Here is a 12,789-nt window from a genome sequence, read left to right on the forward strand (position 1 = left end):
TTCTACGTACACTTAACTCCAATTTCTAGAATCTCTTTCATAAGCCTTTTTCCTGTCTAATTCCCATTTGCAATGCTGTTAAGATGCAAGCAATACAGAGAGATTCCTAGATGAACCATAATAAAAGGTGTATAACTGTTGATATCTCTAACTAATTAAATATGAATTTGCAAGGAGAATATTTATCTAATTTTAACTCTCCTGTATAAATTCAGTGAGGATTGATATATTCTAGGAATAATTGATTGTAACAGGTTTCTTCCTACAAAAAAGAACATGCAACAATGGTCGTTGTCAAAAGAGATCAGAAAATGCGCAAGACAGGTGATTGAAAGCAGGGAGAGGACTGCTCGCACTGGAAAGTCAGTGGACTACGGTAATGATTTACTTGGCCTAATGATGAGTTCGAACAAGGAACAAGGAGGAAAAGGGCAGAGTAACATTCACATGACAACAGATGAAATAATTTCTGAATTGATAACTTTCTATATAGCTGGACAGGAAACTACAACAATCCTCTTGACATGGACCATGATCTTGTTGGGAATGCATCAGGACTGGCAAGAACTAGCACGTAAGGAGGTCTTAGAAGTGTGTGGGAAAACCGATTTTCCAAATGCAGACACTGTGAATGGCCTAAAGATTGTACTAACCTTAACCTTACCCAGATTTCATTTGTTTCCTTGATGGTCTATAACATGTTTGGTTTCCATGATGTTCTATTTAAACTATTTGAAATGCTGAGATAAATAGCAGAGGAGGATTTACAGATAGTCGTGTTTCCCAGATATTTGCTCTATTCCTCAAAAAACTATTAAGATGAACTTTGGATTAGTAGATTAATATGTGGCCTATCCTTACTGTTGCAGATGGGGATGATTTTCAATGAGTCCTTGAGACTTTATCCACCTATAATAGCACTACTCCGAAAAACAGAAAAGCCAATGAAGCTTGGCAGACTCTCAATTCCTGCAGGTACTCAACTTCAGATTCCGATCCTTGAAATGCACCATGACCCATCTTTGTGGGGAGACAACGTAAACGAGTTCAATCCAGAGCGGTTCAGAGAAGGAATTTCAAAAGCTGCCGAGCATCCGATTGCCTTCATGCCGTTTTCATTAGGTCCAAGGGTTTGCATTGGTCAAAACTTTGCACTAATAGAGGCCAAAGTAGCACTGACTCTGATTCTTCAACAATTTTTCTTTGTGATTTCACCCAATTACATCCACGCACCTGTACATTCGTTCACACTTAAACCCCAGTTTGGAGCTCAGGTCATTCTTCACATGAATCGTGATAAATATTTAGCATTCTGAAATCTCAAACTGAGACAATTTAGATCATGTGTTATGAAAATGTCCGAAGTAAACAGACGTGCTTGATATAAACCATCGTCAAGTTTTCAAATATTTTAGTGAATGTTGTCTAAGTAGATTTCAATAAATTGAAAGAATTGGGAATTCATATTAAAGATCAAGCGTTAAATTTAATTGTTTTTGTTGTTGTTGCGGCAAACAAGTAGTTTCGATTTGAAGGAAAATATGTCACACAATGTTCAGGGTTTATGATGTATGTCAATTATTGCGCTTGGTTGAAAAATAACCGTTTTTTTTTTTGAATTTTTGGAGTTCGATGAAAGTTGTTTCAGTCTTAATGTTGGCTTTTTTCCTCTTTATGATTGGGAAAAGTGGGTTTGTTCTTCTTTTTTCTTTTTTATTTAATATAAAATATATGGAGAGATATTTTTTTATTATTTAATCAATTTTTCACATATAAGTGTAATAGGTGTTTTGAAAAAGATATCTCTACATATTTTATATATTTTAAAAAAATATATATGCTAGCAGCATTTACAATTGCAACATGTAAGATATTAATTATATTAATCATGTGATTTAGAATTCTAATTGTAACCCTAACATTAACTTATCTTAAGCTAATTCTTACTCTAAACCTAATCCCAATTTTAATCTTAATTATAACCATAACTCTAGTTCCAATCTTAATTATAATCTTAACCCTAATTTAACCTTTTTTAATCCTTAATTTAATCCTAACCCTAATCCTAATTATTATAACCTTAACTCCAACCCCAATTCTAATCCCAACCCCATGACTCTTATTCTAACCCCAATTGTATTATTGCTTCTAACACTAATTCTAACTCTAATAAGAATCCTTAAACTAACTCAAATTCAATCTAGTATCCGAATTCTAATCCTAATAACCCTAATTCTCAAAGTAACCCTAATCATAATTCTAGCATTAGGTTATCCATATGGTCCATTGTCCATTAAGTGTGTTTGTTGCTAGTATCATCTTAAAGAATGGGCTATGGTGTGTTTTAATGAAGAAAGAAAAAGTGTCGATATGATTGTAGACACTTAAAATTGTCTCATTACTAACACTGCTAATTATTGCTTTATATTAATTAAATAATCTTATTATTTAATTAATATAATTTTATTCCTCCATATTAATATTCATCTTTTCTATCTTAATCATTTAATCAACTGACCATTCCCCTTTAAATTAATTAAATGATTTACTTATTTAATTAATTTGTGTTTATTTACTTTAATTAGACCATTTTTTATTGTTTAATTAAAATAAATTTCTATTTTCCCACAATTAAATAATTTTATAAAATTATCTAATTATCTAATTATTTCCTCTAAATCAAATAAATTTCTTAAATTTATTTAATCTAATTTCCTTTCATTTCAAATAAATCAAATTTTCCCCAAATTCAAATTTCATTTAATTTATCATTAATTCTAATTTTCATTTTTGAAAATCCAAATTTAAACTAAATGACATTCCATTCTAATTTCCTACATCACATGTCAAATTTATAACTGCCACTGGCTTTGAGTCTAATTCTCAATCACCTTTTCCTAACTAATTAATCAATCCAGTTGACTAACTAATTAAATTAGACTTCTAATCAATCAAGTCAGTTATCTATTCAATCAAATTTCTTAACTAGTCAATCATGTTGGTGTTGGAAATAAGCCACACCTGGATAGACAATGGATTGGTCCAAGAGGGGCCAGTAGCTCGGTGGTAGAGCACTCCAGTGGTGTATGGAAGGTCCTAGGTTCGAGTCCTAGCTGGTCCATGTCTCAACATGGTATCAAAGCCAGGTCCAAGCTAGGAGCCCCAAGCACACGAGAGGTGTGGCTTAAGGGGGGGTATTGGTGTTGGAAATAAGCCACACCTAGACCGACGATGGATTGGTCCAAGAGGGGCTAGTAGCTCAGTGGTAGAGCACTCCAACAACGTATGAAAGGTCCTAGGTTTGAGTCCTAGCTAGTCCATGTCTCAACATGGTATCAAACTTCTCTCATAGAGAAGAATGCACAACAAGGGTTGATACCTCAAACTTCTCTCACAGAGAAGAATGCATAACAAGGGTTGATACCTCAAACTTCTCTCACAGAGAAGAATGCATAACAAGGGTTGAAACCTCAAACTTCTCTCACGGAGAAGAATGCATCTCCAACATGCCTACTCGTAGGGGGTGGATCCACCATATCATTTATTTAGAGTGTTGAAGCCTTTGAGTATGCGTAGCCTTAATTAATTTAATGAGCGAAGAGTATTAAAATAGGAAGTATTATTTCCTTGAAAAATGTTTGAAGCACATGCCATAATGGTAAAGTCATTGCACTATTGTTGATAGGTGTTGGGTTGAAATCCCATTAATTGTGACTATAAATTGATTTTAAAAAAATGTTGAGACATGGACCAGCTAGGACTCGAACCTAGGACCTTCCATACGTTGTTGGAGTGCTCTACCACTGAGCTACTGGCCCCTCTTGAACCAATCCATCGTCGGTCCAGGTGTGGCTTATTTCCAACACAAACACCCCCCGCCCCCCTTAAGCCACACCTCTTGTGTGTTTGGGGCTCCTAACCCGAACCTGGCTCTGATACCATGTTGAGACATGGACCAGCTAAGACTCGAACCTAGGACCTTCCATACGCTACTGGAGTGCTCTTCCACTGAGCTACTAGCCCCTTTTGGACCAGTCCATCATCGGTCTGGGTGTGGCTTATTTCCAACACCAACGCCCCCCCTTAAGCAACACCTCTCATGTGCTTGGGGCTCCTAGCCTGGACCTGGATCTGATACCATGTTGAGACATGGACCAAATAGGACTCAAACCTAGGACCTTCCATACGCTACTAGAGTGCTCTACCACTAACCTAATGGCCCCTCTTGGACCAATCCATCGTTGGTCTGGGTGTGGCTTATTTCCAACACCAACAAATTAATTCTTCCAATTCCATAATCAATCCAATTGATCTCTCAATCATATCTAGTTAAGATGAGCAATTCTATCCCACCAACTTGTCATATGAAATCTCAATCATCAATTCATTTAGTTCTCAAATGAATCTGAACCATTCAAACAATTCTTCCAAAATTTATAAATTCGACATCAATCATTCTTTTTCAACAATCATTATCTTCGAAGTCTTATGTCATCATCGTGTGTAGGTTTTCATAGCACAACTTTGAGAACCAACATTATGCAAGAATCAGAAGAACAATGAAAGTGTCATACTTGAGTTCAACACAGGGTTTTTCTATGTTTTGATTCATTTGTTAATTGTTGGATTTTATTAAGTAGACTTTCATTGATGTTACGCTCCAATTTTAATTAATTGGATCGGGCTTGGAGGTTACCAGTGAATCTAATTAAAGAATGATGAATTTTCTCGTATACATTTCTGATGAACCCGACGTGAACATAACAACATTTTAATTTCTGATTTTTTTTGTGTTTTGTAGGTACATATTCGATATTTCCTAAAAGATTTTAGATTTTCGCATCTGCAACGTAGATTTTCGCAATCGCTTCAAGAATTTTGCAATTATCTTCATTGTATTTCACATTTGATTAACAAAAGTTTCACATTCATTGCCTATAGTTTCACATTCGTTAATTATAGTAGACAAGTATGAACAATTTACCGCTTCATTTATGCTTTCTGGCATTCTGATTTTTACAATTTTAACCTATTTTTGGAGAATGTCTTTTCTACTAGCAGCAAGATGCCTCACATAGTTAAACCAAAAATTCCAAGATATTGTTTGAGAGCAGAGCAAAGACAATTAAGGAGACAACACCAATGGATATTATGTACAAAACAACAACTCAATGAACCAGATGAATATATAGAACTTACCAAATACCAGATGTATGTGGTAGCATACATAATAAGTATAATATGTATCCTTGACCAATTATAATGTTTAGACTTTGTTTTCTGGAAAATACAACTATCTGTTTGCAGATTTTTGCAGGTGTGATTTGATATTTTTTCATTTGTTGACAATGATTTTCACATTTGTGTGTAATATTTTTCGCATTTTTCATAATTGATTTCACATCTATTAGCTTAAAATTCCATATTTGAAAGTCTCAGATTTCACATTTGACTGATAGGATTTTCTAATTTAATTTATTTTTTTTGTTATTACTATTTTTCTTTGGCTACTAATGTTTAATCTTCAGCATGTGGCGCTCGTAAGTTAAAGACCGAATTTTTTTGGAAAACTATTAATCGTGTGTTTTTGCAGAGGTAGTTTAGAAGTCTATTTGTGATTTTTTAGAGAATGAAACATTTCAAATTGGTGAAATAAAAAGAACAAGTTTGTTTGAAAATTTTTGGTGCACTTGCACATTCTATTCTAGAACCCTTTTTTTAGAAGGTCCTGCCTAGAGAAGTGATGACTCTAGGGGATGACCCTAAGAAGATATTTCCTTCAGGCCATTATACAAATGGATTGAGACTAAAGTCAAGATCAGTATTAGCTTATTTCATACAGCGTCGATCCCAAAAGGAAACTTCATACCCACATTTATGTGAGATATGAACTATACTCTGAGTAGGATCGATTAAAGTCTTCAATGACTTATTGGATGCTTGCAGGGTGCTAGTTCATCGAATTGCAACTAGAAACCTCAATAGTGGCCTACCCTTTATTTTGACTGAACATTGCAATAGTATCAATGCAAGGGCGTAGCTGGTTTTGCCCCCAAAATACTCACCATATGGATCCATTGAGATGAGACAAAAATCCCCAACTTAGCATAAGCTACATGTATCTTTCCAAGGAGAGGGTAATTGGGTCATCCTTCTAGTCCTGAAGACCCCTACCTATCCTCTCTTGCAAAGACAAGAGTGAATATACCCTTTTAGGTGTCCCTACACTTATGTTGATAGAGATTCCAAGTTGTGGGCTGAGATTATCATAGTGAGGCGTATTCCATAGGGAAAAGGCATTGTCTTATGTGTTTTTGAATGTGTAAAGACCAGTGGAAACTTGGGGCTGAATTTGGCCCTTGAACATACACAGTAATGGTAGTCAGAACTAGGGAGTTCACTAGCCATATTATCTTCATTGTTTTCTAATTGTTTGATCAACAAAACTTGTCCAAATTTTCCTGAAATGAACCAAGAACCCTAGAAGAACACAAATTTCCGCATTAGAGTCCAATCATTTTCAAATCTGTACAAAATAATTTTTGCATTTTTTCTTAATCAATGTTGCATTTGTCTAGTCTTTATACTATAATCATCCAAAATTAGTCCCACATTTGTCCAAAACCTATTTCCCATTTGGCTAGATACAATTCCGCATTTGGCCAGATACAATTTCACATTTGACTAATAAACTAGTACTTCTTAGGGTCATTTTGAACTTAATGACTGAGATCCAAATTACTCTAAACCTTTGCAATCAATAGTCTTTCGGTGTCCATAAGTGCATATAGGTTTCTTATCCATAAGAATTCTCATAGCCTTTGCAATAAAACTTTCCTTAGATCCATTGACATATCAACTTAGTTGCATTTAGAACAACCCAAAAATATTAATCTTAAGATCAAGCCAAAGAAAATATTGAGAAATCAAGGCCTCTATCAATTATTCAATCCTCACAATCCTGGTTGCTTGCTCATAAGTCTAGTATAGGGTACAAATCTTTTCCCAAAATTTTCAATCAACATCCATTTTCAGGTCAAGACAATCTTTGATATCCTATGTTGAACATCTGAGTATTTTTGTCATTGGGTTTCTTTGGAAATAGTGTCATTAGCCTCCATAATCATCAATAATCCTTGTAAATTCCTTAGGACCATCGCTCTGCGTAGTTATCAAAAAATCCAAAAAAAGTAAAATAATAGTTAGCCTTTAGCTTTATCACAAGAATCTCACTTTTGCATCCTTAGTGCATCTTAGAAGTCCTTAATGCCCGTTACTCAATCACAAAAGGGTAAGAGTCAAATGAATCCAAGCAACGACCCCAATTTCAATCCCACGAGCACTATGAACTTGTCAGCCTATTCACAGAGACATGTTAGAAGGGGTGCAACCCTGCAATCAAACTCCAATAACCCATTCTCAGTAGAAACCTTCCAATAGAGTTTAACTCCTAAGGAACTTGAGGCTGCACAACAAGATCCCCATGTTCTTAGACTTCTTAATGACCTTTTGAGTCATGATCCAAATAGGTACCTTCTATTGCTAGCATAGAACGGAGCTAAACTACCACTAGATTTCGATATCTGGACTATTATGTCACTAGGAGTTGTGCTTCCTTTGAACATAGAACAAAAACAAGATTAATCTTCTCACCAACCTCACACTATCAATACATTCTCAAATGCACAAAATACCCATTTAGTATCAACTCAAGCCACTACGACTTCTACCCAAAGTGCAAATCTTAGTACATCATCTACAAACACTCAAACAAATGCTAACATTTCATCTCAAACGAGTATTAGTGTTTCATCTCAAACATCCTCCATTGCTTCACAAATCCCTACTTTGACAGCCCACATAACTTGTTTATTGTCACTTAACATAATGTTAGCACATATTTCACCTATTTCACTCCACCAAACAGGTCTAAGAGTTCTTAAGTTTTCACTCACTCGACCTTTCAACAACTGCCTATGTATACCATTACCAATCCTTTCGTCAACCCCAATCATACTATCTAGGTAGCTTCGATTCAAATAGACATACTCCTACAAAAAAATTCAAAATTTACATAAAATGTCTAACCTTCAAACATGGAACACAAAGAAGGGTTATATCATGGAAGATCTATGTCCTTACCCTCTCAACTAAACAATGTGCATGCCACTTTTTCCCCCAAAATTTGAAACTATCAAATTTGAGAAGTATAAGGGGAAGGGTGACCCTAGGGATCACATTTGAGAATTTTTCACCACATGTATAGAGTTTGCAAATGAAGATGCATACCTTATGCACCTCTTTCCTCAAAGCTTAGGAGGTCAAGTTCTAAAGTGGTTCTCTCACCTCCCACCAAAGATATGATAATGAGGAGAACTAGTAGAACAATTTATCACACACTTTTCTCACAACATTGATAATTTGATAACCTTAATGGACTTTTGTGTGACTAAGCAGGAGGAAGGGGAACCTTTTGCTTCCTTCTCCAACATTGGTGATCACTTTCTTGGAGAAGTCCTTGTCACAAACTTGAATAAGAGCAAGTAGATATGTTTACTGAAAATATAGTCTTGCAAATGAAATATCCTGTTCAAATGCAATATCACAATTCATTACATCAAGTGGTGGAAAAGGGACTTTAATGTAAAAAAGGGAATTATTGCACAAGACATTTTGAAGACCTCTAAGGAGAACAATTTGACAAACAACACATCTAACAAAAAACCCAAATTTTGTCCAAAACTAAGAATGTTACTAATGATGGGGTGGTGGATGATAGAGTTGTCAATAGGGCCCAACCTCTCATCTCCCTTCAAGGCTCCAATAATGCATCCATGCCTAATAAGAGCCGATATAATAATAACATTGTCTCAACAAATGTGGGTCAATCTAATAATCAATGTGTGTTGATGAACAACAATCTAAAGCAAAACTATATCCCCTAGGGGAACCCATTGAATCTACACTTAAGAAACTAATTCAGTCAAATATAATAACATTACCTAAAATAAAAGCGTACGAGTTGGACCCATTCAAACCGTCTTGGTGGAATGATAACAACTTCTGTGAATATCACCAAGTTAAGGATCATAGTACACATCAAATTCTTAAAAACTTAAGAATCTTATTCAAGACCTCATTGATCAGGGAGATAAATAAGTTTTCCTAAAGAAACATCAAACACTAATCATACTATTTTTAATAATCTCTTTTGTAATCATGATAAGGGAAAGGCCTTCAATTCAGGATCACGAGACAATAAGGTTAATTACCTATGCCTCCTATGATTATACCATTAACCATATTAGCCAAGCCGATGAAACCGTTGCTAGCATTATGGTAAGGACCAAAAACCTCAGTTATGCAGTAGCTACTTGTCGCTCCAAGGTCACACTCCAAGGAGCATCATCAAACCCTCCTCCAATAGGAACATACAACCTAGTTAATCAACTAAAGAAAACCATTGCTCAAATATTCGTATTTGATCTCCTATGAATATCCCCTAGCCATAAAGCAATCTTGGACAAAGCCCTGCACAAATCTGTAGCAGCTCACGATATTGATGAGAATACCTTTCAAACCATGGTGGGAAACTTATCTGCCACCCCATGACGCCTTTACACAACAAGACATTCCCGCTCATAAGCCTTCTCATAATGACCCCCTACACCTCAAAGTATTTGTCCATAAGCATAAAATTAGGAGAGTATTGATAGATGGTAGAGTTAGCCTCAACATCTGTACATTAAATCTATTTAAAGCCTTGAGATACTCCAAACATAGTATTGATGCTTCTAAAAATATCAAAATCAAGGCTTATGATGATGAAGAACACCCATCTAAAGGAGTGATCACATTACTAGTAAAATTTGGACCGATAACAACAAATACAACATTCCATGTCCTAGACAGAGAGTTGACCTATAATATGCTCCTAGGTCACCCTTGGATCAACCCAATGCAAGCAATTCCATCTACTTACAACCAATGTGTCAAATTTCCATATAATGGCATTGAAATTATGATATAGGGTGACCTAAATACATTTCAACATTGCAATAACCTAAGACAAGCACATACAACCAGGTCTTGATAAATTAGACAACTCCACTTATCCCACAACTTGAATCTTTGTCAATATCAAATACATCAACACCTTCCATATCTAGACCTAATATCAAGCTTCATGTCAATGACAAAGGATGCGGGGAATACTCCTACTCAGAGGCTTTCTACATCGGACATCTAACCATATTATCAAAATCCTTTGGGAGACCGCCACAAAATTATATGGAGAAACACAAAGGTAAAGTTATAGTCCAATATGCTCCATCCTCATCCTTCATTAGATGGGGAGAATTGAATGAATAATCACTTGAGGAGGACATTTGTAAATGGTTATACAAGGATGAAGAAGATGCTCCACCAATTCAAATTCCTTTAAAACAGTATGGGAAAGGATTCACAATGTTGCAACAACATGGCTATGATGGTACTATTCATTTGGGGGCACAACATCAAGGCGTAATTGAACCCATCCTTCCAACAAAGAATCCAAGAAATCAAGGCTTGGGATACGAGAAGATGGAGAAAGCTTCCACAAGTTGAACTAATGTACCATTGGTAATTAACATGCCTCCAACCACCTTGTCTCCTCTTGAACAAGTTAGCATAACTCCAGAGGAAGGATCTAGTTAAACAAGCCCAGGTACATCACTAATATCCCAATACCTCTTGTTGAAGAAGCTAATATCACCCTTTCAACAGAGCAAGGCAAAAGTCAAAGCAATATGCCACTAATACTGAACACCATTGATACCCCATTGCCTCCTCGTGAAGAAGCTAGTGCAACTCTCAAAGAAGGATTTTACATGGAGAGTTACATCAAGACTGATTCCCATTACTATGAAAGGGACTTCCTTCATAGTAGTAGTACTCATGCTATTGATAGATCTTATGCTCACTAGGAAGTCATTGACAATATTATTGTTTGTGAAGACAACTTGAGCTCAATCTTAATTCCTCGAAATACTACTTTGACACTTGTGTCTGTACCCTAACATTTGCCTTATATTCTAATAGCGATGATGACCTTTTCTTAGTATTCCCACACTTGATAGACTAGGCCCAACAAGAGACACCACATTTAGATTAGTTTGAAAATGATGAAGACATAACCAAATTCCTTGGTGTTCATGAAGGATTACCATACGGAGACCATAAATTTGATTTTGCAATAGATCTCGATAGAGCATCTTATTTTGGGGAAGCTAGTGTTTTCTAATCGAGAAAATCAAAATCAAAATAAAAACAAAAATTAAAATAAAAGGTCCCAGATTGAAAACTGAAAGGCTCTCTTTAACCATGAAAAATTAAAAACAAATGACATATCCAATGGTGAAAAACTCTATGAGGCACCAGCGGATGGAAGAATCAATAGCTTACCCCTTGATCAAGAGAGATCCTCACTATTAATGGAATAGTTTGAAGAAGTGAATATTGGAGATAGTGAAAATGTGAGAAAGATCCACCTTGAGAAAGTAAAATTTGCTCGTTCATATGTAGACATGTCCGTCCTAGACCCAAAACTAGTTCTACACCACTTTTCATTACTTCCAGGAGCTAAGTTGTATAAGCAAAAACTGAGAAAAATGCATCCTCAAATAGTCTTGTTGGTCAAGGTAGAGCTACAAAAGTTACATGATGTGGGTTTCATTAGACCCATAGACTATGTTGAGTGGATTTCAAGTCTTCTACTAGTGACTAAACCAAATGGAGGAATTTGCATCTACAGAGACTTCAAAGATCTAAATAATGCATGTCCTCAAGATGAATTTACTCTCCCTAACATCGACATGATTGTAGACCTTACAGTCAGGCATGAGATTCTCTCTTTAATGAACGTCTATCTAGAAGTAATCAAATAAAGATAGCCCCAAAATATCAACACAAAACTACTTTTACCTATCCTTGGGGGACATATTGTTGGAAGGTGATACCATTCAGACTCAAGAACGTGGGAGCTACTTATCAAAGAGCCATGACCACACTGTTTCATGACATGATACATTATATCATGGAAGACTATGTGGATGATTTATTAGCTGTCTAAAACCAGAGAGAGTCGCCTTGCAGTTCTTGCTCAAATCTTGTGATACGCTCAAGCCATATAAAGTCCAATTGAACCCAAAAATGTGTGTGTGTTGGTGTAGCAATAGGCAAGCTCCTTGAGTTTATAGTATCAAACATGGGTATTGAAGTAAACCTAGATAAGGTAAAGGCTATTCCTGATATGCCTCTTCTATCTAATCTCAAACAATTAACAAGATTACAAGGAAAGCTACAATCCATTAGAAGATTCATCACATAGTTACCAGATAAATGCCAACCTTTCTAGCATCTTCTAAGTAAGGGATGGCATTTAAATGGACTGATCAATGCCAAGAAGCCTTCCAAGCATTGAAAGATTACTTGCTATCACCACCAATACTAGTCCCACCAACGTCTGCCAATCCCTAATTATTATATATTTCTGCCACCAACTCATCTCTTGGAGCACTTTTAGCACATCATGATTATCAAGGGAGAGAACAGGCTATCTATTACATTAGCAGGATGTTGGTTGAGTATGAGCTGAATTATACTCCAATTGAACATGCATGCCTTGTCGTAATTTTTGCATCACAAAGATAGCTAGGGTAAAATCTTTGAGAACTATTTATTTGGCTTTGATGTGAGATAAGTCCAAAGAAAAAGGATGATAGTCATTCAAAATTTGAACATTTTTTG

The 12,789-nt window shown here is 35.7% G+C and overlaps 1 protein-coding gene across 2 annotated transcripts; it reads left to right on the forward strand.

The window, feature by feature from the left end:
- The first annotated feature begins 257 nt into the window (after positions 1-257).
- On the forward strand, positions 258-1,476 carry LOC131038769 (cytochrome P450 CYP72A616). Of its 2 annotated transcripts, XM_057971319.2 has the most exons (3): positions 258-376; positions 494-645; positions 870-1,476. In XM_057971319.2, exons 1-3 carry the CDS (start codon positions 277-279, stop codon positions 1,314-1,316), a joined length of 699 nt encoding a protein of 232 aa, XP_057827302.2. In that variant the 5' UTR covers positions 258-276; the 3' UTR covers positions 1,317-1,476. The 2 variants fall into 2 exon arrangements, with proteins under 2 accessions (XP_057827302.2, XP_057827301.2); XM_057971318.2 differs by having other exon boundaries at positions 258-645.
- The last annotated feature ends 11,313 nt before the right edge of the window (positions 1,477-12,789 follow it).

The sequence above is a fragment of the Cryptomeria japonica genome, chromosome 3 (genome assembly GCF_030272615.1).
Source record: "Cryptomeria japonica chromosome 3, Sugi_1.0, whole genome shotgun sequence".
Lineage (NCBI taxonomy): Eukaryota > Viridiplantae > Streptophyta > Pinopsida > Cupressales > Cupressaceae > Cryptomeria > Cryptomeria japonica.

What these genes read in the sequence shown, in the direction of transcription:
- LOC131038769 (XM_057971318.2), top strand. Translation starts at nt 277, where the DNA reads ATGCAACAATGGTCGTTGTCAAAAGAGATCAGAAAATGCGCAAGACAG. An exon ending in CTGTGAATGGCCTAAAGATT is followed by an intron (nt 646 to 869) that starts GTACTAACCTTA and finishes TTACTGTTGCAG; the next exon opens with ATGGGGATGATTTTCAATGA.